Genomic DNA, 24,188 nt, shown 5'->3' with positions numbered 1-24,188 from the left:
TGGGAAGCAGCCAGTGCAAAGGCCCTGAGGCAGGAGTGAACCTGATGAGTCTGAGGAACGGCAGAGAGAGCAGTGTGCTTGGAGCAGAGGGAGACAGGGTGAGTGCTAGGATGTGAGGGCAGGGAGTTGACAAGGGCAGATTGTGTGGAGGGTCTGTGGGCCACAGCGAGGGCTCTGGCTTTAGCCCTAAGTGAGACTGTGTGGGGGACAGACTAGGGGTTGAAGGGAACAGTGAGCCCAGGGAGGAGGTGGCTGCGATGGTCCAGGTGGGAGATGATGGTGGAGGATGAGGGTTATTGTTTGCTGAGGGATCCAAATTGGATTGCGGAGCTCCAGGGATGGGCAAGGACTTGAGCCTCGGGGAGGAAGGTGGTGTGGGTATAGTCTCTGGCTGAGCCTCCCGTGCCCCCAGGTGGTGTCCTACCTGGCAGGCTGTGGCCTCCAAAGCTGCCCCATCCTCCTGGCCAAAGGGTACCCTGACATCGGCTGGAACCCCTGCGGCGGCGAGCGCTACCTGGACTTCCTGCGCTTTGCCGTCTTCGTCAACGGTGAGGCAAGGGGTGGCGGTAACAGGGCGGGAGGCTGGGGGTCACTGGCCAAAGCCTCCCTCGGGTGTGGCCCACATCCTGGGCCACAGGCCTGGCCTGGGCAGGGATGCCTCCAAGTGGGCGCGGGGCAGGGTCTGGAGGTCAACGGGGGCCTGACGTTCACCCCTGAGGTGCCAGGTCAGGGGCTGTCCAGGGAGGGACCCTGGGCAGTGGCTCATGAGGCCTCCTGACCCCGCGAGCCGCCAGGTGAGAGCGTGGAGGAGAATGCCAATGTGGTGGTGCGTCTGCTGATCCGCAAGCCTGAGTGCTTTGGGCCTGCCCTGCGGGGCGAGGGCAGCTCGGGGCTGCTGGCCACCATCGAAGAGGCCATCCGCATCTCCGAGGACCCCGCGAGGGATGGCCCAGGAGTCCGCAGGGACCGGCGGCGTGAGCTGTGAGTCTCCTGCCCCTTCCTCAACAGAACCACCACCCTCCCCGAGCCCCTCGCTGCCTCCTCACACCACCCGCCTTCCCCTGCAGCTTTGGGGAGGAGCCCCCCGAGGAAAACCGGGTGCACCTTGGACATGCCATCATGTCCTTCTACGCTGCCTTGATCGACCTGCTGGGACGCTGTGCACCAGAGATGCATGTGAGACCTGAAGGCTGGGCTGGGGGGCGGGCACAGCCAACCTTGAACCTCTTCATTCAGACATTCAGCAACATTGATTTAGCTCTTGCTGTGCGTGTGGTCCTGGGCTAGGCAATGCCGGGGACACACCAGTGGCTGAGAGAGCCCCTGGCCCCGCTCTCACAGAGCTCTCAGTCCAGTGCGCGAGATCAGGCAATGAAAGCCAGTGGTAGTCAGGGCTGCAGGGAGAAGCACAGGCAGAGGGGTCAGGGCTGGGAATTCTAGAGTTAGCCCCACGAGACGGAGTCTTTACCTGCCAGTGGGTTGGGAAGGGGTGGAATGGGGGAATGACCATATGGGGCAGGGGGTGCCTGATGACATGCCCACCTCCCCTCTCCAGCTAATCGAAGCCGGCAAAGGCGAGGCCCTGCGGATCCGCGCCATCCTGCGCTCCCTCGTGCCCCTGGACGACCTCGTGGGCATCATCAGCCTCCCACTGCAGATCCCCACCCTGGGCAAAGGTGCGGAGGGGCGGGACTCAGCAAGGGAGTGATGCTGGGGAGGAAGCAGAGGGGCCCCAAGGGCAGCCCTGACCCCGCTCTCTTGCCCACAGATGGGGCACTGGTACAGCCAAAGATGTCGGCATCCTTTGTGCCGGACCACAAGGCGTCGATGGTGCTCTTCCTGGACCGCGTGTACGGCATCGAGAACCAGGAGTTCTTGCTGCATGTGCTAGATGTGGGTTTCCTGCCCGACATGCGGGCGGCCGCCTCGCTGGACACGGTGAGCAGTCTGGCCATTCTCCCGGCCTCCAGAGTGGGATGTGTCATGGGAATAGCGGCAGCACTTTTGTTTGTTCTGAACTTGTGTACATATCATAATCCTCCCTCCCCCACCATCAAGATAGAAAACAAAAACCAAGAAAAACTCTTGAGTTCTGGGAAAGGGTGGGTGGAAATCTCCAACACCTCAGGTTATAAAAAAGGATTCTCAGTGATGGCTCAGCACCGTGGAGATACAAAGACCCAGGCACAACAACAAGAACAATAATAATAGAAGGTGACGATGCCAAGTTAAGATGAAGACTGATAACTCACCATTGGTTTGGCCAAATGGGGGAAGCAGTTTCAGTGAGGTGGTGGGGCTAAAGCCTTATGGGAAAGGGTTTAGGAGAGTCTGGGAGGACTTCCCTGGCGGTCCAGTGGTTAAGACTCCACGCTTCCACTGCAGGGGGCGCAGTGGAAGTTTGCCCCCTGGTCAGGGAACTAAGAGCCCATATGCCATGCGGTGCAGCCAAAAAAAAAATAGAGAGAGAGAGAGCCCCTCTCAGAGAGAGGCTGAGAGGTGAGGTATTGGAGACAGCGAGTGTTGACAGTCTACACAAGCTGGTGACAGAAGAGGCAGGGAAATGGCGGATGTGCTGGCTGGGTGAACTTGGTCAAGAGAAGGCTCTTCTTAAGATGGGAGAAATGACTGTTCCCTATTGGGAAAGGGAACCCCGGAACTTGAATCTATAACTACCAGTTTATCAGAAATACAGGGGGCAGAGGAACAAGTTAACTGACACCACTGGGAAGCGACCAACCAAGGCCAAAATGTAGGAAATTCCATTGGACCCATGACTCAGTTTCTTCAGCAAATAAATAGCCTTAAACGTGGGGGAGGAAAAGGAACAGTTGCTGATGGAGAGACCTGTCAGCCAAGTACAGTATGGGGGTCTTCCTGGGGCCCTGATCCAAACAATCGCAGCTAAATGCAAAGCCATTTTTGAGACAATTAGAGAAAGCTGATCATGATTATTAAGGGATTTCGTTAATTCTGTGAGGTGTGATAATGGCAGCATGGAATGTTAAATAGAAAAAAAAGTATTGAAGTATTGATACTTGTCTGAATGGAGATACATATTGAATTATCTTTGGATAAAATGATATATGGCTGGGGGTTGCATGAAATATTACAGGAAAAAAGGCGAGGGCAGAGAGGAAAAGCATGCAGAAGGTGGGTGTCTGCAGAACAGCCTAATCTGGGTAATGAGGGTTCATTCATTGGCTCCTGGACTTTTGCGTGTATTTGAAATTTGGCATAGTCCAAAGTACTAAGGGTAGTGGAGTCTGGGAGAAGAAGGTTTCAGGGGAAGATCAGAAGCCCGGGTCGTTTGCCCAGAGTTATCCTGGGCGGGTGTCAGGGCTTGATGTCCCCACCCTGCGCCCCAGGCCACTTTCAGCACCACGGAGATGGCGCTAGCGCTGAACCGTTACCTGTGCCTGGCGGTGCTGCCGCTCATCACCAAGTGTGCGCCACTCTTTGCGGGAACCGAGCATCGCGCCATCATGGTGGACTCCATGCTTCACACGGTGTACCGCCTGTCCCGCGGCCGATCGCTCACCAAGGCGCAGCGCGACGTCATCGAGGAATGCCTGATGGCGCTCTGCAGGTGGGGCGGGACACTGGTGGGCGGGGCTACGGGTGGGGCGGGCCTCAGGGTGAGATAACCCCGCCCCGTGCATGTCCCCGCAGGTACATCCGCCCGTCCATGCTGCAGCACCTGCTGCGGCGCCTGGTGTTCGACGTGCCCATCCTTAACGAGTTCGCCAAGATGCCGCTCAAGGTGAGGGCAAGCCCTCTTCAGCTTGCGCATTTCCATGCTCCACCCACCAGCTTGCTCCACCCACCGGCTTGCTCCGCCCTCGGACTATGGGGCTCATTCGTATCACACCGCCTAGGCCAGTTAACCTGAAAACGCGCGGGCAGCTGGCCCCATAGAAACCTCTTTAACATTCACTTTGCGTCATTGGTGCCTCTAACACTCCCTAATTGGCGTTTAAGTCGCATAACAGTGAGCCAACCCCCACCTTAATTAGCATATATTTGCGTGGGGCACACTTTTTCTAATTAGCATGCTTATTTGCATGCTTAGACCACCCGCCTTCCACTATTCAAATGACTGCATTTATATGAGTAAATAGTACCACAGCTATCCTGAATATTTGCACACTGTCTCTCCTATTATATTTTCATTTGCATGCTAGTTTGCATAAGGAGATACCCCCAACTCAGATATTTTAACTATTTTGCATAATACATCTAAATCAGCCCCCATTTCAAATTTGCATATTGGCTGGTGGAGGCTCTCTTCCCAGCTACCACGTGTTTGCATGGGGTGCTGCCTATGTTTCTATTTGCCATGTTAATTCACATAAGCACAGATCACTTCATCCGTATGCCCATTTGCACATAACCCTATCCATGGATTAATATCTGCATGCTTATTTGTATAAAGAACACCAGACAAATCCAGCTCTGATTTAATGCCCATCCTGACTCTGAATTAGAGTGCCAAATTTACATAATAAACTGTCCAGGACCACTTCCCAATACACATGCCTTTCCCCCTTTATTAGCATATCATTTGCATAATCCACACCTCCTGCATAATTTAAAAGCACTGGCACCTCCCACCCCCACCCCGGGGCCTCCCTGGGCCTTCATTCGTCTGCCACCTGTTTATGTCCCCCTCATTTGTGTGTCCCCCTCTTGTTCCCACCCAGCTCCTCACCAACCACTATGAGCGTTGTTGGAAGTACTACTGCCTCCCCACAGGCTGGGCCAACTATGGGGTCACCTCGGAGGAAGAGCTGCACCTCACCCGTAAACTCTTCTGGGGCATCTTTGACTCTCTGGCCCATAAGGTCTGGGCACCCAAGGGCCCTAAAAGAAGCCGGTTTGGAGGGTCTGGGGCCTGAAGTCAGGGATCCAGAATGAAATCCTCAAAGTTGGGGGTTCAGGGAGGGAGGCAGTTCCGCAGGTTTGGATCTAGGAGAATCTATGAGTTGGGTCTCTGGTTTGAACATTATGGAAGAGGGAATGGGCCTCTAGTTTGGGGGCTTGGAGGGGGTAGCATAGGGGTGGTTTGAGAGTCCAGGTGGGTCTGAGGTTTGGGTTTCAGGGAGAGAGACCATACTTCATGTTTGAGGGCTCAAGAAAGAGGGGTGATGATTGGAGGGGTGAGTTTGAAGTCCTGGTGCTCTAGGAGTTGAAGGCTCCGTCAGGCCTGCAGTGACCCCTCCCGCCCTGACCTCCCCAGAAATATGACCCAGAGCTGTACCGCATGGCTATGCCCTGCCTGTGTGCCATCGCAGGGGCCCTGCCCCCCGACTACGTGGATGCCTCATATTCATCCAAGGCTGAGAAAAAGGCCACAGTGGACGCCGAAGGCAACTTTGATCCTCGGCCTGTGGAGACCCTCAAGTGAGGCCTGGGGGCAGGAGGGGGGCCTGGGGGCTGGGAGAAGGAGAGGTTTCAGAGGTGGAAGGAGGGGCCACAGCCCTAACATCTGCTGACCCCACCCTACTAATAGTGTGATCATCCCAGAGAAGCTGGACTCCTTCATTAACAAGTTTGCGGAGTACACACACGAGAAGTGGGCCTTCGACAAGGTTGGCGTCATGGTCCTCCCCTCCCCAGGAGCCCCCACCCCTGCCAGCCTTCCTCAAGACCCCAGCTTTCCCCCAGACCCAGATCCTCCCGGAGGGCCCCAGATTTCCCTGAGACCCATAACTCTTCCTGGGATTCACAGCCTCCTCTGGAACCCTCAGCCCCTCTAGGGTTCCCTCTCAGTGTGTGTCCACACCTCATCCTGCTCCCACGCCCAGCTCCATAGTGACACTGCCCCCACCTGTCCCCTCTCCACCTCCAGATCCAGAACAACTGGTCCTATGGGGAGAACATAGATGAGGAACTGAAGACCCATCCCATGCTGAGGCCCTACAAGACGTTTTCGGAGAAGGTGACCAAGCCTTGGCACCCAAGTTGGGGGTCCAAAATTTGGGGGATCAGGAAGGGGTGAGGCAGCTTCGTGGGCTTGGATCTAGCTGGATCTGCGGGTTAAGGCTTCCCATCCATGGACTTTGTCTTCCCTCAAACTTGGCTGCCTCCCCTAGACCCCAGACTCCTAGTGTCCCTTCTCTTAGAAAGAGTTGGAGAGACTGGGTTTGATTCCTTGACCATACAACTTAACTTCTCTGAGTCTCATGTATAAAAGGGGATAATGAGAGTTTGGGAAGCTCTGTTACAGAACAGGTGAGCCACCTGGATTGAATTCAGACTGGACCACTTCCTAGCCACATGGTCAGGGCTTTCCCCTTTTGGGACACTGGAGGCCAGTGAGGCTGAGCCAGGGGCTCCTACCTCCACCTCCCTCTCACCCCATTCCACCAACTCCACTCCTTCCTGTCTACCCCAGGACAAAGAGATTTACCGCTGGCCCATCAAGGAGTCCTTGAAGGCCATGATTGCCTGGGAATGGACGATAGAGAAAGCCAGGGAGGGTGAGGAGGAGAAGACGGAGAAGAAAAAAACCCGGAAGATATCCCAAAGTGCCCAGGTGGAGGCGGGGCTGGGACAGGGGGCGGGGTCATGAGGGGGTGGTGAGCGGCTGGAATAAGGGGCAGGGCCAGGAGAGGGTGGGGCCAGGCAGGAGGTGGGGTCGAGAGGGGGATAAGGGCCACGGGGAAAAAGGTGGGGTCAGCAGAAGGGGGAAGGCCAGGAGGGGGTGCAGGAGAAGGCTGAGAGATCTGGGAAGGGAGAGGGCATGGGTCTGAAGAACTGCAAAGGGCAGAAGAGAGGAGGGTGGCTTAGAGACAGGGACTTAAGGAGAGGGCACAGAGGAGGGGTGTAGGGCCAGGTAGGGGGGATAAATTGGCTTGGGGGCTGGGCTTCCTGCTAGTCCGTCCATCTTTCCCTTGTCTCCCCAGACCTATGATCCACGGGAAGGCTACAACCCCCAGCCCCCCGACCTCACCGGAGTTACCCTGTCCCGGGAGCTGCAGGTGATACTTCTGATCCTTTATTTGGGGACTGGAGGTGTCTGTAGGGAGAGGAAGACATCCTCTGAATGTGCGCTTTGACCCTTTGCATCCTCTCCCAGGCCATGGCAGAGCAACTGGCGGAAAATTACCACAACACATGGGGACGGAAGAAGAAACAGGAGCTGGAAGCCAAGGGTGAGGCACCCATCCCACGCCGCACAGACTCCCCTTCGCCGTAGTCCCCTAGTCACAGGCTCCGGAGTCATAAGGGCCTGGGTTAGAGTTGTGTGACTTTGAACAGTTGCTTTCACCCCACTGAACCTTCGTTTCTGTGTCTCTACCACGGGGATAATCACAGCATTTACTCCTGTAGGGCTGTGGTGAGGATGTGAGGAGACTCTGAAAGCAATGTTTGGTTATTCTTCTCTCTGTCTTTATTACTATAATTATGCACACCCTCAACTTCAGGAACCACTTCAATGAGCAGCCTGGGTCAACCCCCACGCCCCTGATTTCTGGTCTTTGCTGCCCCAGGTGGTGGGACGCACCCCCTGCTGGTTCCCTACGACACGCTCACGGCCAAGGAGAAGGCACGAGATAGAGAGAAGGCCCAGGAGCTGCTGAAATTCCTGCAGATGAACGGCTACGCGGTCACCAGGCAAGCGGGCTGGAAGGCTGGCCCGGGAAGGGTAGGGAAAGTGGGCGGAACCCCGGCAAAAGCTGGGATAGGTGAGTCCTAGGTAGCGGAGGCGGAGACAGAGAGAGGAAGATGATGGGGGAGGGGCCTGGGAGCAGAGGCGGGGCCAGAGAGGGGAGGAGCCTAAGAAGGGTGGGGCCTGGAAAGCGGAGGCAGGGCCTGGGGGAGTCCAGGCCGAACTGGAAAGAGGCGGGACACACGGCGGCTCTGCGTCTGGGCTGACCTCTCGTTCTGCCTGCACGCAGGGGCCTTAAGGACATGGAACTGGACACGTCTTCCATTGAGAAACGGTTCGCCTTCGGCTTCCTGCAGCAGTTGCTCCGCTGGATGGACATTTCTCAGGAGTTTATCGCCCATCTGGGTACGGAGAATTCCCTCCCCGTCCCCGCCCTAGCTGCAGTTTCACAAAGGCACCCAGTTCATTCATTTCTCCTTCCTCCCCTCATCTAATCATTGTGCCAGACATTGTTCTAGGGGTTGACAATAAGACAGTGAACAAGAAGACAAAGATCCCTGTCCTCCTGCAACTTACATTCCCGTGGTGGATTCAGCCATTTAAAGTCGGAAATAAGGAGATCACTGAGTGTGTCAGAAAGTGATTAGTGTTATGGGAAGAGGAATACACTAGAGCTAGCTAAAGAAGGTTGGGAGTGTGGGCCGGTTGTAATTTTAAACGGAGTGTTCCAGGACTTCTTGGCGGTCCAGTGGTTCAGATGCTGGACTTCCACTGCAGGGGTCATGGGTTTGATCCCTGGTCGGGGAACTAAGATCCCACGTGCCCTGCTGTGCGGTCAAATAAATAACTAGAGTATTCCAGGAAGCTGGGGAGAGAGCTATGTGGTCTTGTGGGGAGAGTATTTTAGGGAGAGGAACAACCAGTGCAGAGGTCGCTGATGTGCGTATTAGGAGGCCCATGTGGCTGAAGCAGAGTGACAGAGGGGAAGAGTGGGAGGAAATGGGGTCAGTGACAGGCAGATCGTGACGGGCTTTGCAGGCCATGGTGAGGACCGTGGCTTTTTGCTGTGAGTGAGATGGTGCCACGGGAGCATTCTAAGCAGGAGAGGGCCCTGATCTGCCTTGGGTGTTCACAGGCTCCCTCTGGCTGCCTGTGGGAGCAGACTGAGGGGGGCAGGAGCAGAAGAGAGTGAGAACTGGGCAGATTCTGGATCTATTCTGAAGGCTGAGGCTGTTGGGATGCCCCACAGATGCCTCTTATATACCACTAAGAATCACAGCTGGGCCCCCTATGATCCCTTCCTGCTTCCCCTAGAGAGCCCCAGCATTCCCCTTAAGAGCCACCCAGGAACCCCCAAATTCCCTTCAGGTGAGTGAGTGGCCCAGCAGGATTCACTCATACATCTCACCCCAAATCCCACGTGAGCCAGACCTCCATGCCGCACAGCCTCCTGGCAATTCCCTCTCCTCCCTGAACCTCAGTTTGCTCATCTGTGAAAGGGAGATTCTGTTCACCATAACCAGCTACAGTTCTGTCACTTATTTGCTGAGTGACCTGGAGTGAGCTATTTCACCTCCATTTCCTCATCTGTAAAATGGGAATGAAGGACCAAGTATACAGGCCTCCAGGTTGGGAGGAGATTGTGCAAGAACATTTCTCACAGCGCCAGGGGACATAGCGAGTGTTTAGTAATTGGAGCCTTATTTTTTATTATTATTATTATTTTAATAGTACTATTAGTTTAATAATATGAATTATTACCGTCACTACGATGATGATGATGACGACTGAAACAGATTTCCACTTTAAAGTTGAATCTAATCTGTCTACATTGACTTCTTGTTTCATTCATTCATTCCACATCTACTCAGTGCCAGATACTGAAGTTCAGAAAGAAAAGGACTTGTGATTGGTGAGGAGGGCGATGTTCCGTGGCCTTACCCCATCCCAGTTTGTCCTCCTCCCCATTTTCAGTCTCAGGAAGGGTTTGATCAAGGAGTTAGGGGGATCAGATGAAAGATAGGGGAGAGAGGTTTACCTCAAAGCCAATACAAGTGACTTCATACCAGGAGGCAATCTCCTATCATATCCCAACCCTGCCCCCTCAGAAAACCCTGAGTTCCCTAGCCTTGAAGCCACCATGACCCCTATTTGCCTTCCCCCACCAGAGGCTGTGGTCAGCAGTGGACGAGTGGAAAAGTCCCCTCACGAACAGGAGATTAAATTCTTTGCCAAGGTGAGAGGCGGGCTCAGAAGCTGGAGGAGGCTGGGGACTGGTGGGCTCTCCTCTCTCTTCACCCAGTCCCCTTTGTCTCTTCCCCACGCCCCCAGATCCTGCTGCCTTTGATCAACCAGTACTTCACCAACCACTGTCTCTATTTCCTGTCCACACCAGCCAAAGTGCTGGGCAGTGGTGGCCACGCCTCCAACAAGGAGAAGGAAATGATCACCAGGTGCGCCCCCTGGGACCTGTGACTCACACCCCTGACCTCACCGCATTGTAATCCTGGATCTTTTCCTCCCACCCTTGGACCTTAGAGGCTCTGTCCTAGGTGCTGGGCACTGATCAGTCTACCTGCAGAGGTGATGGAAGGGCTATAGGGTGACCAACCGTCCTGGTGTGCCCCAGGACATGGGACTTTCAGGCAACCTGGGACTAATTGGTCACCCTGTCAGAAAGGCAGACCGGACTCCCCACCCCCAGCATACCAGTTACTGCTTGTGACTTTCAAGCCGGTTCATCTCTCTGCCCCTCTGCACCCCCTCTGTCTCCTTCGTTTTCTCCCCCATCATCCTTTCTCCTCCTGGCTCTGTCTTCTGTCCCTCTCCCCCTGTCTTCCCTGTCCCTCCTCCTCTCATTGTGTCCCCTTGGTGTCCTCGCTCCCTGTTTCTCCTGTCCTGTTTCTTTCTCTTTCTTCAGCCTCTTCTGCAAGCTTGCCGCTCTTGTCCGTCACCGAGTCTCTCTCTTTGGTAAGTAGCTCTGCTCCCGAGCCCTTCTCTCCAATCTTCCCTCTCTTCCCCTCTTCACAACCCCTCGCCCTGAAGAAATATGGCCCCGGTTCATGCCTTAATCTGAACAACTTTCACTGTGTTCTTCCTCTGGACTTGCACATGGAGTGGGCGGTCCTGGGGACAGAGCAGTGATGGGATAGTCCTGGGCCCTGCCGTCATGGAACTCTCAGACTCATCACCAGACGGTGACGGCCCAGAGGTCAGGGCCAGGATGGGGGAGGGACAGGCAGGGGAATCACAGCCAGGATGAGGGAAGGACAGGGGCCTATGGGAGTCTAGGTGGGGTGGGGATGGATGAAGAGAGATCAGCTGAGTTGGCTGTAGAGGGAGGTACTGTCCCCATAACCCTTTCTTCACCCAAGCCCAACTTCCTCCCCAAGGGACGGATGCCCCAGCTGTGGTCAACTGTCTTCATATCCTGGCACGCTCCCTGGATGCCAGGTGGGGCTAAGGGTCGTGGTGCCCACTCCCATTCTAACCGTGCTCCCACCCCCAACCCCTGTGCTCCTAGACTCCCCTCAATCTTGAATCTCAGATTCTGAAGCTGGTTTTCCCCCACTTCCCTGTTAGGACCGTGATGAAGTCTGGCCCCGAGATCGTGAAGGCTGGCCTCCGTTCCTTCTTTGAGAGTGCCTCGGAGGACATCGAGAAGATGGTGGAGAACCTGCGGCTAGGCAAGGTGTCGCAGACACGCACGCAGGTGAAGGGTGTGGGCCAGAACCTCACCTACACCACCGTGGCCCTGCTGCCTGTGCTCACCACCCTCTTCCAGCACATCGCCCAGCACCAGTTTGGAGACGATGTTATCCGTAAGGGCTCCTGATCCCAAGGGCAGTTGTTGGCGGGGGGGGTGTCAGTTCAACCAACACCACCCATCCCAGTGTGCCTGATAGAATCTGCAGGTGTTTCAGTGTTATATTTATTGAGAGGATTCATTGCCATAAGCAAAGTGTGCATTCAGTTCAGAAAATTGATAGGTAAGAGAATGAGTTAATCAGAGCATTAATTCCACAGCTCTAACAAAAGAACCTAAATCACCGTAGCTTAAACAAGTGACAGATATATTTCTTTTTCATGTAACAGTCTACTGGTAGGTTGATCATGATGTCAGAAGCCCAGATTCCTTCCATCTTGTTGCTCTGCCATCCTTGAAATATTGCCTTTATCCATATGGTCCAAGAGGGTGCACCACCACCTTCTCATTCTAGCCAGTAGGAGACAAGAGAAGACAGAGGAGGGCACCTCAGTTCTTTTAAAGGAACAACGTAGAAATGGCTCACATCACTTCTGCTCACATTTATCCTATTGGCCGGAACTTACCATATGGCCACATGTCACTGTAAGGAAGGCTAGGATGGTAGACTTCATTCATGTGTTGAGCTAAGTATGGAGGTCTCTTACCAGGAAGAAGAGAAGAGCAGGAAGAAGGTAAGAGCAGATATTGGGAGTCAATTGGCAGTGTCTGCTGTATTTATCCTACCAAATGGCACCTACAGTGTGTGACCCAGCCTGGGATCTTGTAACATAATGCATACAGTGTGTAACATAATGTTGCTAATGAGACACGGGCAAGATAAAACACCCAATAGGGGGTGATGACATTGTATGTTCAGGTACTCAAAAAGCCCTACAAGAGGTAGAGCATGGCAGAGGCAGGAAACGACAGGAAGAGCTGGTGGGAGAGATGTCTTGGAGGCCGAGGAGATAGGCTGTAGAGGGGAGGCATCCAGATTGAGGCCCTGGCCTGGGACCTGGAGACAGTGGGGCCTCCATGAGACAAGTTGGAAGAAATAACAAGTTTGAGGGAGGTGCCCAGGTCAGTTTGGGGTTCGGTGGTTGTGAGGGGCCCAGGGGATCGGAGGCATCCAGGATGGGCTGTGGGGACCGAGGGGTAGGGGAAGCCTGCCTCAGCTCCCTGCTGATTTGACATTGACAAAAATTTTAAAGAAGTAGCTCTTGGATGGGGTTCTTTCCCGGCTCCATATTTTTTTTTCGGCCGCACCATGGGGCACGCGGGATCTTAGTTGCCCAACCAGGGATCGAACCCGAGCCCTTGGCAGTGAGAGCAAGGAGTCCTAACCACTGGACGGCCAGGGAATCCCTCCAACATTTTATTCTGAAATTTTAAAAACATACAGAAAAGTAGAAAGAAGAGAATTGTTAACAATCTGCCCCCTTTGTTTTACCTTTCACTTTATGAGTGAAAGTATTTCCAAACTTTTTGTTGAACTTTTTGTTTTTAAATTTATTTTAATTTATTTTTGGCTGCATTGGGTCTTTGCTACTGCACGCGGGCTTTCTCTAGTTGCGGCGAGCGGGGGCTACTCTTCGTTGCTGTGTGCCGGCTTCTCATTGCGGTGGCTTGTTGCGGAGCACAGGCTCTAGGCACGCGGGCTTCAGTAGTTGTGGCACACGGGCTCAGTAATTGTGGCTTGTGGGCTCTAGAGTGCAGGTTCAGTAGTTCTGGTGCGTGGGCTTAGTTGCTCCGCGGCATGTGGGATCTTCCCAGACCAGGGTTCGAACCTGTGTCCCCTGCATTGGCAGGCAGATTCTTAACCACTGTGCCACGAGGGAAGCCCTTGTTGAACTTTTGAATGTGAGTTGCACACACACAGTGACACCTCATCCCTAAATACTCAGCCTGCAACACCTGAATGTTACAGAACGTTCTCTCGTGTACCCACAATATCAGTATCACACCTAACCTGACTATAGTTAAATTTCCCTATTACCCTCAAAATGTCTTTGATTTTTTTTAAAATTCAGAATTCAGTGAAGTTTCTCCTATTGCATTTAGTTTTTATGTCTCTGTTGTCTCTTTTCAATCTAGAACAGTCCCCCTGCCCTCTTTTTGCCCCATGACATTTAGGAAGTGGATGAGGTTCTTAACCTGGCCTTCTGGGGTGGGGGGTATGTGGATAACCAATATTGAAGTCACAATTGGATGTCTGTTTGCATTTGCTGGAGAGAATGTCCATCACATCATCAAGAGATCCGTGACTCCTCTCCAAGAACAGCTAGCCTTCACTGAGTGCCTCCTGTGTGCCCTGTTCCAATTGCTTTCTGAGTATTAACTCATTTAATCATCACAACAACCCCATGAGGAAGATACTATAATTATCTACATTTTACAGAGAGGGAAACTAAGGCCGCGAGAGAGTTGGTACTTGCTCAAGTAACAAAACTTGTAAATAGCAGGCTGGCTCTACAGCCCCTGCTCTTACCCGTCATTTGGAGACAAGGGAGGGGGTTAGAGAAGAACCGGTACGGACCCTCACCCTCCCTCTTTCCCTCAGTGGATGATGTCCAGGTCTCTTGCTACCGAACGCTGTGCAGTATCTACTCTCTGGGAACCACCAAGAACCCTTACGTGGAAAAGTAAGGAGAGACAGCCATAGTTTGGGGCTGGGGTGGATACTTTGGGGCCCCAGGGCGGGGAGGGCACAGGAGAATATGGGGGTGAATGAAAAGCCGGGAAATGGTCAAAGTCTTCAAAAGACGTCCGCATCGTGGCCACTGCAGTTCCCAAAGATGACCACGTGAGGGCGCTCGGAGGAAGGCCGGTGAAGAAAGTGGAGGCCACTGGTTGGGGGCCAGGTGGGCACAGGCGCTTGGCGGCCAGGATGCCAGGTTATTCTGGGCTGGCAGGGGGTACGCAGAAACCCTGGCGGCCCACAGGAGCCAGGCATGCTGGGGGCACTGGGGAGGGCCGCTGGCAGTGCCAGAATCACCGGTAGAGCAAAAGGGCACTCAGGAGACCCAGGGAACCGGCCGCATTGGTGACCACCAGTGAGTGGCATCTCTGCCCCAAAGTGTCCTGGGGAGAGGCACTTCTGTGAGGAAGGGACTGGGATCCAGGACAGGGCAGCGGGGGCGTGGGAGCTGAGCACAGCCTCGTCTTCCAGGCTTCGGCCAGCCCTGGGCGAGTGCCTCGCCTGCCTGGCAGCGGCCATGCCAGTGGCGTTCCTGGAACCGCAGCTGAACGAGTATAACGCCTGCTCAGTGTACACCACCAAGTCTCCCCGGGAGCGGGCCAGTAAGTCGGGCGGGGCTGGGGCAGCTGTCCACGGTTATATTCCACCTGCACAGGTTCCAGGGAGACCCACTGTGGGTGGTGTGGCCCAGTCGGGGCTCTGAGGGGCTGAGGATTCCTCAGGTTGGGGGCGCTCCAGATTGGGGAACCCCAGAGTTTGTGGGTGCTCTGGGCTATGGTGTGGACACTGAGGTCTGGGCATGATGGGTTGGCATGCCCTGACCCCCTCCCCGCACCCCAGTCTTGGGGCTCCCCAATAGCGTGGAGGAGATGTGTCCTGACATCCCGGTGCTGGAGCGGCTCATGGCAGACATCGGGGGGCTGGCTGAGTCGGGGGCCCGCTACACAGAGATGCCGCACGTCATCGAGATCACGCTGCCCATGCTGTGCAGCTACCTGCCCCGCTGGTGGGAGCGCGGACCCGAGGCACCCCCGCCTGCCCTGCCTGCAGGGGCCCCTCCCCCCTGCACAGCCATCACTTCCGACCATCTCAACTCCCTGCTGGGGAACATCCTGCGGATCATCGTCAACAACCTGGGCATTGACGAGGCCTCATGGATGAAGCGGCTGGCTGGTGGGTCTGGCGGGCCTGGGGCTCCGGTCCCTGGGCCTGATGGCCTCAGAGGGAGGTCCCGGGGTCCATGGTTTTCTGGGAGTGGGGAGGAGTCAGAGCTCAGTTTTCTCGGGGTCACAAGGCCAGAGGTCATCCTAAGGGGTCAGAATCTCAGGCTGAGGTGGAAGCATGGGTCCTGGGAGTCCTCCAGGCTGGAGTCTGAATTTCTGGAGCCTTGAAGAGGGTTAGGTCATGGGTTAGAAACTGGGTCAGAAGGCTGAGTTCCTTATACAAAGGGTCAGAGGACCAGGTCAAATATCAGGGTCCCCGATATGGACAGTTAGGGTTCTGGGTTAGAGGTCAAGAAATGAATCTTTAAAAGATTGGGGCTCCTGGTTCAGAAGTTCCATGTCAGGGGAATTCTCTGGCAGTCCAGTGGTTGGGACTCTGGGCTTTCTTACTGCAGGGACCTGGGTTCAATCCCTAGTCGGGGAACTAGGATCCCACAAGCCACACAGTGTGGCCAAAAAAAAAAAAAAAAAAAAAAAATCATGACTTGTAAGTTCCTTGTCAGGAGTTAAGTTTTGGATCAGGGCCAAGCTAGAGATCAGGGCTGAGGTCAGAGGGCAGGGTCAGAGGTCAGAGGCTGTGGTAAGAAACCAGGGTCATAGTCAGAAATCATGTGGTGAGGTGTGTCGGGGTATAGACCAGGTCAGAGGTTAAAGACTGGGGTGAGATGTCATAGGCTAGGGTAAGATATCAGGTTAGGATTCAGTTGTTGGAGTCAGAAGTCAAGGACTTGTGTCGGGCTGAGGGGTCACAGTTTCAGGTCAAGGGTTAGGGTTGGGATCCAGGATCAGGGGCTATGTCAGAGGTCACAGCCCGAGGTCAGGAGTGGGATCAGAGGTAGAGGCTGGGGTCAGAAGCCAGGGTCAGGCTGGGGTTGATGACAGCTGCTGGGTCAGAGGTACGGGTCGGAAGTTGTGGGATGGGAACAGAGGTCAGGGGTGGGATCAGAGGTCTTAGGTCAGGTGCTGGAGTCAGTGGCCGGCCAGCAGCACCTGCGCCCCCTCTGGTTCTGCAGTGTTTGCCCAGCCCATCGTGAGCCGGGCCCGTCCTGAGCTCCTGCACTCACACTTCATCCCCACCATCGGGCGGCTGCGCAAGCGGGCAGGGAAGGTGGTGTCCGAGGAGGAGCAGCTGCGCCTAGAGGCCAAGGCGGAAGCCGAGGAGGGCGAGCTCCTGGTGCGGGATGAGTTCTCTGTACTCTGCCGGGACCTGTACGCCCTCTACCCGCTGCTCATCCGCTACGTGGACAACAACAGGTCAGCATGTCCCCAGCCGTCCCCCCACACACCCCAGCCTGGCCCCTGGCTTCCTTGGACCCCATCTGACCTCTCGCCTCTGACTTGCTATAAACTTGTTGCAATTCTCACTCAGTCCTACCCAACCTTCTGACCCCCAGCCCCTGTTGCTTATGGACCAACAAAAGCCAGCCTGTGTTTTCTCCCCTTCTGCTCCTTTAAACCTCCTGAATCTGAGGCCCTGTGGGGGCTGCACTATCGGCCATAAGGAGCCGTACTTCTCTCCCCCAGCACTGTGTCTTCAGGCTTGGGTAGACAGGATGCCTGATTTGTGCAGTGAAGTCCAATGGTCAGGCCCTCCTCCATCACTGAGAGAAGAAAGGAAGATAGTCCAGATCCAGCCAGACTAATTTCCCCCAGAAACATAGGTCTTTATAAAAGGGCAAGCGCAGGTATCAACCAATTGCTAACATCTCCCTAAAATCAGAAGCAACGTTTAAAGAATTATTGAGTCTTAGGTGCAGCCAAATCCAGGGATAGTGAACAAGATTCAACTCCAAGTTCCCTCTGGGTTGAAAAAGATTTTAAGGTTGCATCAGGGCTTTGTGAGAAAGGGTGCTTGGATTGATTAGCTATGTCTGTCATGGGAGCTGAAGCAGGAAGCAGTGGTATGCATGCTGTATACATCCTTGTACACCCATCTTTGTGCTCATGAGTGGGTATCGCTATAGGGTAGATTCCTAGGAGTAGGAGTGTTGGGTCAAAAAGTTTGGGCAAGTAAAGTGAGGTATACTCACACAGTGGAATATTACACGGCAATGTTGCAACACCCAGCAACGTGGATGAATCTCTCAAACATCAGGTTGAATGAAAGAAACCAGAAAATTTTAAATAGAGTACATATTGTATCATCTATTGGCGTAACATTCAAGAACAGACCAAACTAATTCATCGGCTAGGGGACTTCCCCGGTGTTCCAGTGCTTAAGACTTCGCCTTCCAATGCAGGGGGTGCAGGTTCGATCCCCGGTCAGGGAGCTAATCCCACATGACTCGCAGCCAAAAAAACCAAAACATAAAACAGAAGTGATATTGTAACAAATTCAATAAAGACTTTAAAAATGGTCCACATCAAAAAAATCTTTAGGGGCTTCCCTGGTCGCCAGTGGCTAAGAATCCGCCTGCCAATGCGGTGGACATGGGTTCGAGCCCTGGTCTGGGAAGATCCCACATGCTGCGGAGCAACTAAGCGCATGTGCCACAACTATGGAGCCTGCGCTCTAGAGCCCGCGAGCCACAGCTACTGAGCCCGCGCGCCTAGAGCCCATGCTCTGCAACAAGAGAAACCACGGCAATGAAAAGCCCGCGCACCGCAACTAGAGTAGCTCCCGCTCACCGCAACTAGAGAAAGCACGCGTGCAGCAGCGAAGACCCAATGCAGCCAAAAATAAATAAATAAAATTATTTTTAAATCTTAAAAAAAAATTTTTTTAATCTTAGAAACAAATTTTTTTTAAATGTTAAAAAAGAAATTCATGGTCTAGAAGTCTGGATAAGGGCATCTTTCAGACCGGGGACTGGAAATGTTCTAGTTCTTGATTTGGGTGGCAGTTACACAAGTGTGTTCACTTGGTGATAATTCATCAAGTTGAAACTTTGTACGTAATACTTCAATAAGAAGGTTAGAGAAAGAAAAAACAATTTTTAAGGAAAGGTCATTGATAATTTTTAAATCATCTGAATGGCCAGATTACCCTAGAAAGCTCTATCCCTCCCATTGGAGTCTCCGATCCCCTCCCCTGAGGTCTCTCCATGTGGCCCCCTTCTGTGGGCGTCCCTGCCCTCATCCCTCACCAGCCCCTTCCCCTGCCTGCCCAGGGCACACTGGCTGACCGAGCCCAATCCCAATGCGGAGGAGCTGTTCAGGATGGTGGGCGAGATCTTCATCTACTGGTCCAAGTCCCACGTGAGTCCCCACCCACCCTGCCCCTCCTCTCTATAAGCCGAGAAGCTGCTGCCCAAAGATGCCCTCCCCCACCCTGTCTGATCCCCAACACTGCCTCCCCGCACCCCCAGAACTTTAAGCGCGAAGAGCAGAACTTTGTGGTCCAGAATGAGATCAACAACATGTCATTTCTGACTGCAGACAGCAAGAGCAAAATGGCCAAGGTGGGTGCTTTGCTCTGGGAAGAGGACTTCGCAGGGAGGGAGGGAACAGCTTCCTGGGCTTCCTACCTGAGCCCTCCTCACCCCGCCGGCCTGCCCTGTCCTAGTCACATTCCCTGCAGCCCTCATAGCAGCCCCATCTCCCTCCTCCTTCCTCCCCACCTCCCCCTTCTCTCATCCCCACCTCCTCCCTCCCGTCCTTTTCCTTCCCCCCATTTCCCTCCTCTTTCCCATCTCCTCCCTCCTCCCTACATGCTTTCTCCTCCCCGTCACCCTCCTCCCCATCTTCCTCCCCATGTCCCTCCACCATCCCAATTTCCTCCTCTCCTTTCACCCACTTCTTTCCTTCTATCCCATTATCCCACACCTCCCCCTTTCCTGTCCTCTTATCCTTCCCAGAACTGCCCCCTAAAGGACAGGGTCTAGAGAACAAACCCACCACCCTGAGTGAGGTCTGGAAATGCCCAGCTGGGGGATTTGCATCGGGGGGGGGCAGAGGAGCTGCGCTTAGGGCTGACTTGGAGGGGGCCTGGGGTTCTCGGAGGGACTGGGGTAACACTTCTTGTCTCTGTCTGCAACCTAATGAAGCAGGTGGGAGATGTACAGGTCAGCCCCACGTCTGGGACCTTCCGCATGGCTCTTGGCTAATACCCTCTACCCCGCTCCCAACCCCAGCCTCTGCTCTGCCTCCAGAAAGCCCCTGCCCCTGTTCCCCAGCCCCCATCCTCTTTCTCTTCCTCCACCCCACCTCCCACCAACCATTCCCTTCCCGGCCCTCAACTTTTGGCTGTTGAATTTTTTTTAACTTTTGTTTAAAAAAAAAAAACCAACTCCCCTCTCAGCTTTCCCCAAAGCTTCAAAGCATTTTGGGCTGAGGTCCCAGGGAATGGGAATGGGGGTGGGAAAGGCACGTGCACGGTTGGGTTTAAGGCCTGGGCTCTGGAATCAGATGGACCTGGGTTAGAATCCTAACTCTTGGCAGTTAGCTGTGTGACCTTGGACAAGTGTATTAACCTTGTGAGCCTTGGAGGGCATCCAGGCAGTGGCCCCCCAGCCCCAGGGCTCTGTGAGGACCCAGCGAGACGCTACATGTGCCGGCACATGGGTCACGCTCCACGTCACAAGCTGGCATGGATGTGGCTCCGGCCGAAGCTTGTCACCGGGGCTTCTCATTGGCATGACTGGGGTGGCCCAGGCCATGGGTCTGCACCCAAGGCTCCAGAACATGGCTGTGGGACTCTGTGCTCTGTGCTTCTGCTTCCAGATCTTTCTGGATCTTTCTTGCATCTTCTGTCTCCTTGTTTGTCTCAGTCTCTCAGTGTCTCTCTCTCTCTCTCACTTTTTCTTCCAACTTCTCTCGTCTCTTGGGACTCTTTACGGTTCTACATCTTCATTTCACCCTTGGGAACTCTGTCTTGGGCTCTGAAGGGGGGGTTGTAAGTGTTATGTAGGGGCAGGAGGGGTGTCCTACTGAAAGTTCTGGGGGGATTCTGAGAGAAGACTGCCAGAAGTTGAGAAAGCCTGGAATGGAGGGAAATCTGGAAGGATTTGGGATAGAAGTTGGAATTTGGGATAGAGGCTTGGATCTGGGAGGGTCTAGGGTCAGGGCTGGGGGTCTGAAGTGAAAGATTAGCAAGGTCTGGGGTGGAAACTGGCATGGGTGGGGGCTGCCTAGTATTCAGGCGGGGGCTGGAGTGTGGACAATGGTAGCTGGTTGGGGCTGGAGCAGGGGCCAGGCTGAGACTCAGGCTGGCGCTGAGCCCCCGTGTCCCCACAGTCAGGTGGCTCAGACCAGGAACGCACCAAGAAGAAGCGCCGGGGGGACCGGTACTCCGTGCAGACGTCGCTGATTGTGGCCACGCTCAAGAAGATGCTGCCCATCGGCCTGAACATGTGTGCACCCACGGACCAGGAGCTCATTACACTGGCCAAGACCCGCTATGCCCTGGTGCCTGCTCAGCCCCTTTCTGAGAACCTACCAGGATCCCACTCAGCACCCCCACTGAGCCCCTGGGACCCTACTGAACCCCCAGGATCCCACTAAGGCCCTCCCTTAGGACCCTACTGCATCCTTCTCCAGGAGCCTGAGGATCCACTGGGCCTCCTAGGATGCCCTGAGCCTCCCCACAGGATACTTGGGATGCTGTCAGAACTCTGGGACCAAAGGACCCTAACTGGGACCCCACTGGAAGCTGGAAAGGCCACTGAGAGCACCACACCCCTGCCATGTCAGACCTGCTAGGAACCTGGGGACCCCAGCTGAGACCCCATGAGCCCCCCGAAACTCCTCCAAGCCCTCTACCAGGACCTCCCCAAGTCCCTCGGGACCCACTGATCCCCTCATGACCCCATTGCCCCCCCCCCGAACCTCTGGGTTCCCACTGACCTCTCCAGCTCACCACATCTTTCCTCAGGACCCACTGAGCCCCTCGTGACCCACTGGCCACCCCCCCCCGAACCTCTGGGATCCCACTGACCTCTCCAGCTCACCACATCTTTCCTCAGGACCCTGCTGACCCCTCCCCCGGGACTCTGTTGACACCCACCTGAGCCCCCAAAGACTCTCGGGCCCAGTGAGCACCCTGTGACCCTAAGTAGCCCCCAGGATCCTAATGGCTTCTTCCCCAGGACACACTGAAACCTTTGAGGTCTCAATTGACCCTGCCCCTGAATCCTTCTAAGCCCTCTGGGGTTCCAAAGAGGCCTCCCGGGACCCCTCTTATCCATTGTATGGGATAACAACCCCCCTCCCTGATCCTTTGTGGCCTCAGGGACCCAAGAAGCCCTCCCAGGACTCTGCCCCAAGACCCCTAGAACCCCAGGACCCTGCTAAGCACCCTGACAATCTAACCCGAGGGCCCTGAAGACCACTGACTCTCCCCTGATATCACAAGCACCCCCTTTCTCCTCCTAGGACCTGTTGAGTACTGCTGAGATCCCTACGAGCCCTCCTGGGCCCCTCTGCCCACTTACTTCGTCATGAGGGCCCCCTCTCCTGGGACCCTAAGGAAACCCCACCCTACTGATCCCTCCCTTAGCCTCCGTGTAAACCCCACCAGTGACTTGGGTGATCTGCCTGACCCCCTATGACCTCTGCTGACCTTATCGTCTCCTTCTAATCCCCCTCGCCCACCTCTAATCTTCAGAAACTCCCTGCCCATCTCCCACTTACTCCCAGCCCCACTCTGACCCTCTTCTGACCTTTTTTGACCTTTGGGGATAGCCTCATGTCACCCCCTACCTCCTCTCACACCCCCAACGAGGCCCCTCTAATCCTGTCTCTTCAAGGTTCCTCTGTGGCCTCTGATGCCCTCTAGGACTCCTCTCTGACCACTCCTGACCTGTGGATCCTTTCAGTTTCTCTCAGATCTTCCCCACACAAGCCTCTCACCAGTTGCTGGGGTGATGGGGCTGGAAGGGAAAGGGTTGTAGGTCAAGGAGGACGCTTGGCCCTCCAGAGTGACCCAGCCTGTCATGTCTCCCCAGAAAGACACAGATGAGGAGGTCCGGGAATTTCTGCAAAACAACCTTCACCTTCAGGGAAAGGTACGCCTCCTCCTCCTCGTGCAACCGAAACGGGCATGTCAGGTTAACAGCAAGAGTAACAGCCGACGTTTGAGCACTTACTATGTATCAGGCATCGAAAGAGGAACCTTGTATTCAGCACCCCAGTGAATCATCACAGCATTGAATGGGGGGTGGAGCGGCCGGAGAAGCACACTCTGAGCAGAGGGGCGCTTCGAGAAGCCCGGCTGAGAGAGGAGGGAGCGGGCAGGGGAGGGGTCTCATACGGACCGTCCTTCCTCCTCTCAGGTCGAAGGCTCCCCTTCTCTACGCTGGCAGATGGCCTTGTACCGGGGCCTCCCGGGCCGCGAGGAGGACGCTGACGACCCGGAGAAAATCGTGCGCAGAGTCCAGGAAGTGTCTGCAGTGCTCTATCATCTGGAGCAGGTGTCTTACTACTGAGTTGCCGAAGCTTGCGTCTCTGGGCGGGGCCTGGGGCGGTCCTTGAGCCTGTGGGCGGGGTCTGCGGGTGAACCTTGGGACTCTGAGCGCGGCAAGGGGCGGGCCTTTAATCTGTTGGGTGTGGTGACAGTTGAGTTTAAAGCGAGACTTAGGATGGAAACTTTGATCTGGGGGGTAGGACCTGGCGCTAAATCTTGGGCCTGGGAACGGCGACAGGGGCAGAACTTTGGGTCTGCGAGTCAGGCCCAGTGAAGACGCCTTGACTCTCCGGGCAGTGCCTTGGGCGGGTCTTGAGATGGGGGCGGGGTCTGGGTCGTGGCCCCGGGTCTGCGGGCGGGGCGTAGGAGGGAAATTCCAGTCTGATAGCAGAGTAGTACAGGTCAGAACCTTGACTCTGTGGGTGGAGCCAGGGTGTTTCTTCGGCCCTGTGAGTCGGGCCTGAATTTGAACGTGGGCACTGATGGGCAGTTTCACTCGGGGCTGGAAGTGAGAATCAGACCAGGGGCAGAGTCTGGAGACGTGACAGATAATCCCGCCTCCAGATCGAGCACCCTTGTAAGTCCAAGAAGGCCGTGTGGCACAAGCTCTTGTCCAAGCAGCGCCGGAGGGCGGTCGTCGCCTGTTTCCGCATGACCCCCCTGTACAACCTGCCCACGTAAGACATCCCCCCTCACCCATGGAGGAGGGAACCTCTAGGGGCCTTGGAGAAAGAGTGGCTGAAGAGGCAAGAGGATGGAGTGTCAACCCCAGTGGGGTTTTGGGGAGTGGTTAGGGGAGGAGATATGTGGGAGGACAGAGAGGCGTGGACGGGGAGGTCTCGGCGACACCGCACATCTTTCCCCCAAAGGCAACGGGCCTGTAACATGTTTGTGGAGAGCTACAAGGCGGCGTGGATCCTGACTGAAGACCACAGTTTCGAGGGCCGCATGATAGATGACCTTTCAGTGAGCTGGGGCCTGCCTGGGAGTGTCGGGGCACAGTGGGATAGGACTGGGGCCCAGCCGTCCATTGTACACCTCCAGGGGTGGGTCGCCCTTCGCACTGGGGGGGTATGGGGACCAGGGCCGGATGAAGGATGTGGGGGGAGAGGAAAAAAAAAAACAGCCCAGGGCTTCCCTGGTGGCACAGTGGTTGGGAGTCCGCCTGCCAATGCAAGGGACACGGGTTCATGCCCCGGTCCGGGAGTATCCCACATGCCGCGGAGCGGCTGGGCCCGTGAGCCATGGCCGCTGAGCCTGCGCGTCCGGAGCCTGTGCTCCGCAACAGGAGAGGCCACAGCAGTGAGAGGCCCGCGTACCGCAAAAAAACAAACAAACAAAAACAGCCCAGCAGGGCTAGGGGGAAGACAGGTGGGGACCCTAGAAGCCCCTCCCCCGAGCCCCACACCTCCCTCCAGAAAGCTGGTGAGCAGGAAGAGGAGGAGGAAGAGGTGGAGGAGAAGAAGCCAGACCCCCTGCACCAGCTCGTCCTGCACTTCAGCCGTACGGCCCTGACTGAGAAGAGGTGAGGGCCCTTCCTAGGTCCCAGAGAGAAAGCCGCG

The 24,188-nt window shown here is 55.2% G+C and overlaps 1 protein-coding gene across 3 annotated transcripts in view; it reads left to right on the top strand.

Moving 5' to 3' along the window:
* RYR1 (ryanodine receptor 1) overlaps window positions 1-24,188 on the top strand; it is a 118,063-nt gene that overhangs the window by 48,181 nt on the left and 45,694 nt on the right. For all 3 annotated transcript variants that reach the window (XM_060131765.1, XM_060131764.1, XM_060131763.1), the window contains 33 exons: window positions 413-548; window positions 795-981; window positions 1,068-1,176; window positions 1,556-1,676; window positions 1,769-1,938; window positions 3,369-3,589; window positions 3,673-3,763; window positions 4,704-4,844; window positions 5,240-5,403; window positions 5,513-5,591; window positions 5,852-5,941; window positions 6,398-6,538; window positions 6,909-6,983; window positions 7,082-7,157; window positions 7,497-7,620; window positions 7,905-8,020; window positions 9,784-9,851; window positions 9,947-10,068; window positions 10,536-10,585; window positions 11,008-11,068; window positions 11,198-11,436; window positions 13,924-14,005; window positions 14,533-14,663; window positions 14,902-15,234; window positions 16,298-16,538; window positions 18,395-18,482; window positions 18,593-18,685; window positions 20,460-20,630; window positions 22,169-22,228; window positions 22,496-22,633; window positions 23,191-23,303; window positions 23,496-23,592; window positions 24,045-24,151. In XM_060131765.1, coding sequence (XP_059987748.1) covers window positions 413-548; window positions 795-981; window positions 1,068-1,176; window positions 1,556-1,676; window positions 1,769-1,938; window positions 3,369-3,589; window positions 3,673-3,763; window positions 4,704-4,844; window positions 5,240-5,403; window positions 5,513-5,591; window positions 5,852-5,941; window positions 6,398-6,538; window positions 6,909-6,983; window positions 7,082-7,157; window positions 7,497-7,620; window positions 7,905-8,020; window positions 9,784-9,851; window positions 9,947-10,068; window positions 10,536-10,585; window positions 11,008-11,068; window positions 11,198-11,436; window positions 13,924-14,005; window positions 14,533-14,663; window positions 14,902-15,234; window positions 16,298-16,538; window positions 18,395-18,482; window positions 18,593-18,685; window positions 20,460-20,630; window positions 22,169-22,228; window positions 22,496-22,633; window positions 23,191-23,303; window positions 23,496-23,592; window positions 24,045-24,151 — 4,235 coding nt within the window. The remainder of the gene's footprint in view (window positions 1-412; window positions 549-794; window positions 982-1,067; window positions 1,177-1,555; window positions 1,677-1,768; window positions 1,939-3,368; window positions 3,590-3,672; window positions 3,764-4,703; window positions 4,845-5,239; window positions 5,404-5,512; window positions 5,592-5,851; window positions 5,942-6,397; window positions 6,539-6,908; window positions 6,984-7,081; window positions 7,158-7,496; window positions 7,621-7,904; window positions 8,021-9,783; window positions 9,852-9,946; window positions 10,069-10,535; window positions 10,586-11,007; window positions 11,069-11,197; window positions 11,437-13,923; window positions 14,006-14,532; window positions 14,664-14,901; window positions 15,235-16,297; window positions 16,539-18,394; window positions 18,483-18,592; window positions 18,686-20,459; window positions 20,631-22,168; window positions 22,229-22,495; window positions 22,634-23,190; window positions 23,304-23,495; window positions 23,593-24,044; window positions 24,152-24,188) is intronic.

The sequence above is a fragment of the Lagenorhynchus albirostris genome, chromosome 19, assembly GCF_949774975.1.
Source record: "Lagenorhynchus albirostris chromosome 19, mLagAlb1.1, whole genome shotgun sequence".
Taxonomy (NCBI): domain Eukaryota; kingdom Metazoa; phylum Chordata; class Mammalia; order Artiodactyla; family Delphinidae; genus Lagenorhynchus; species Lagenorhynchus albirostris.
The sequence above is the reverse complement of the archived record's forward strand: the minus strand, read 5'-3'. Positions and strand labels throughout refer to the sequence as shown.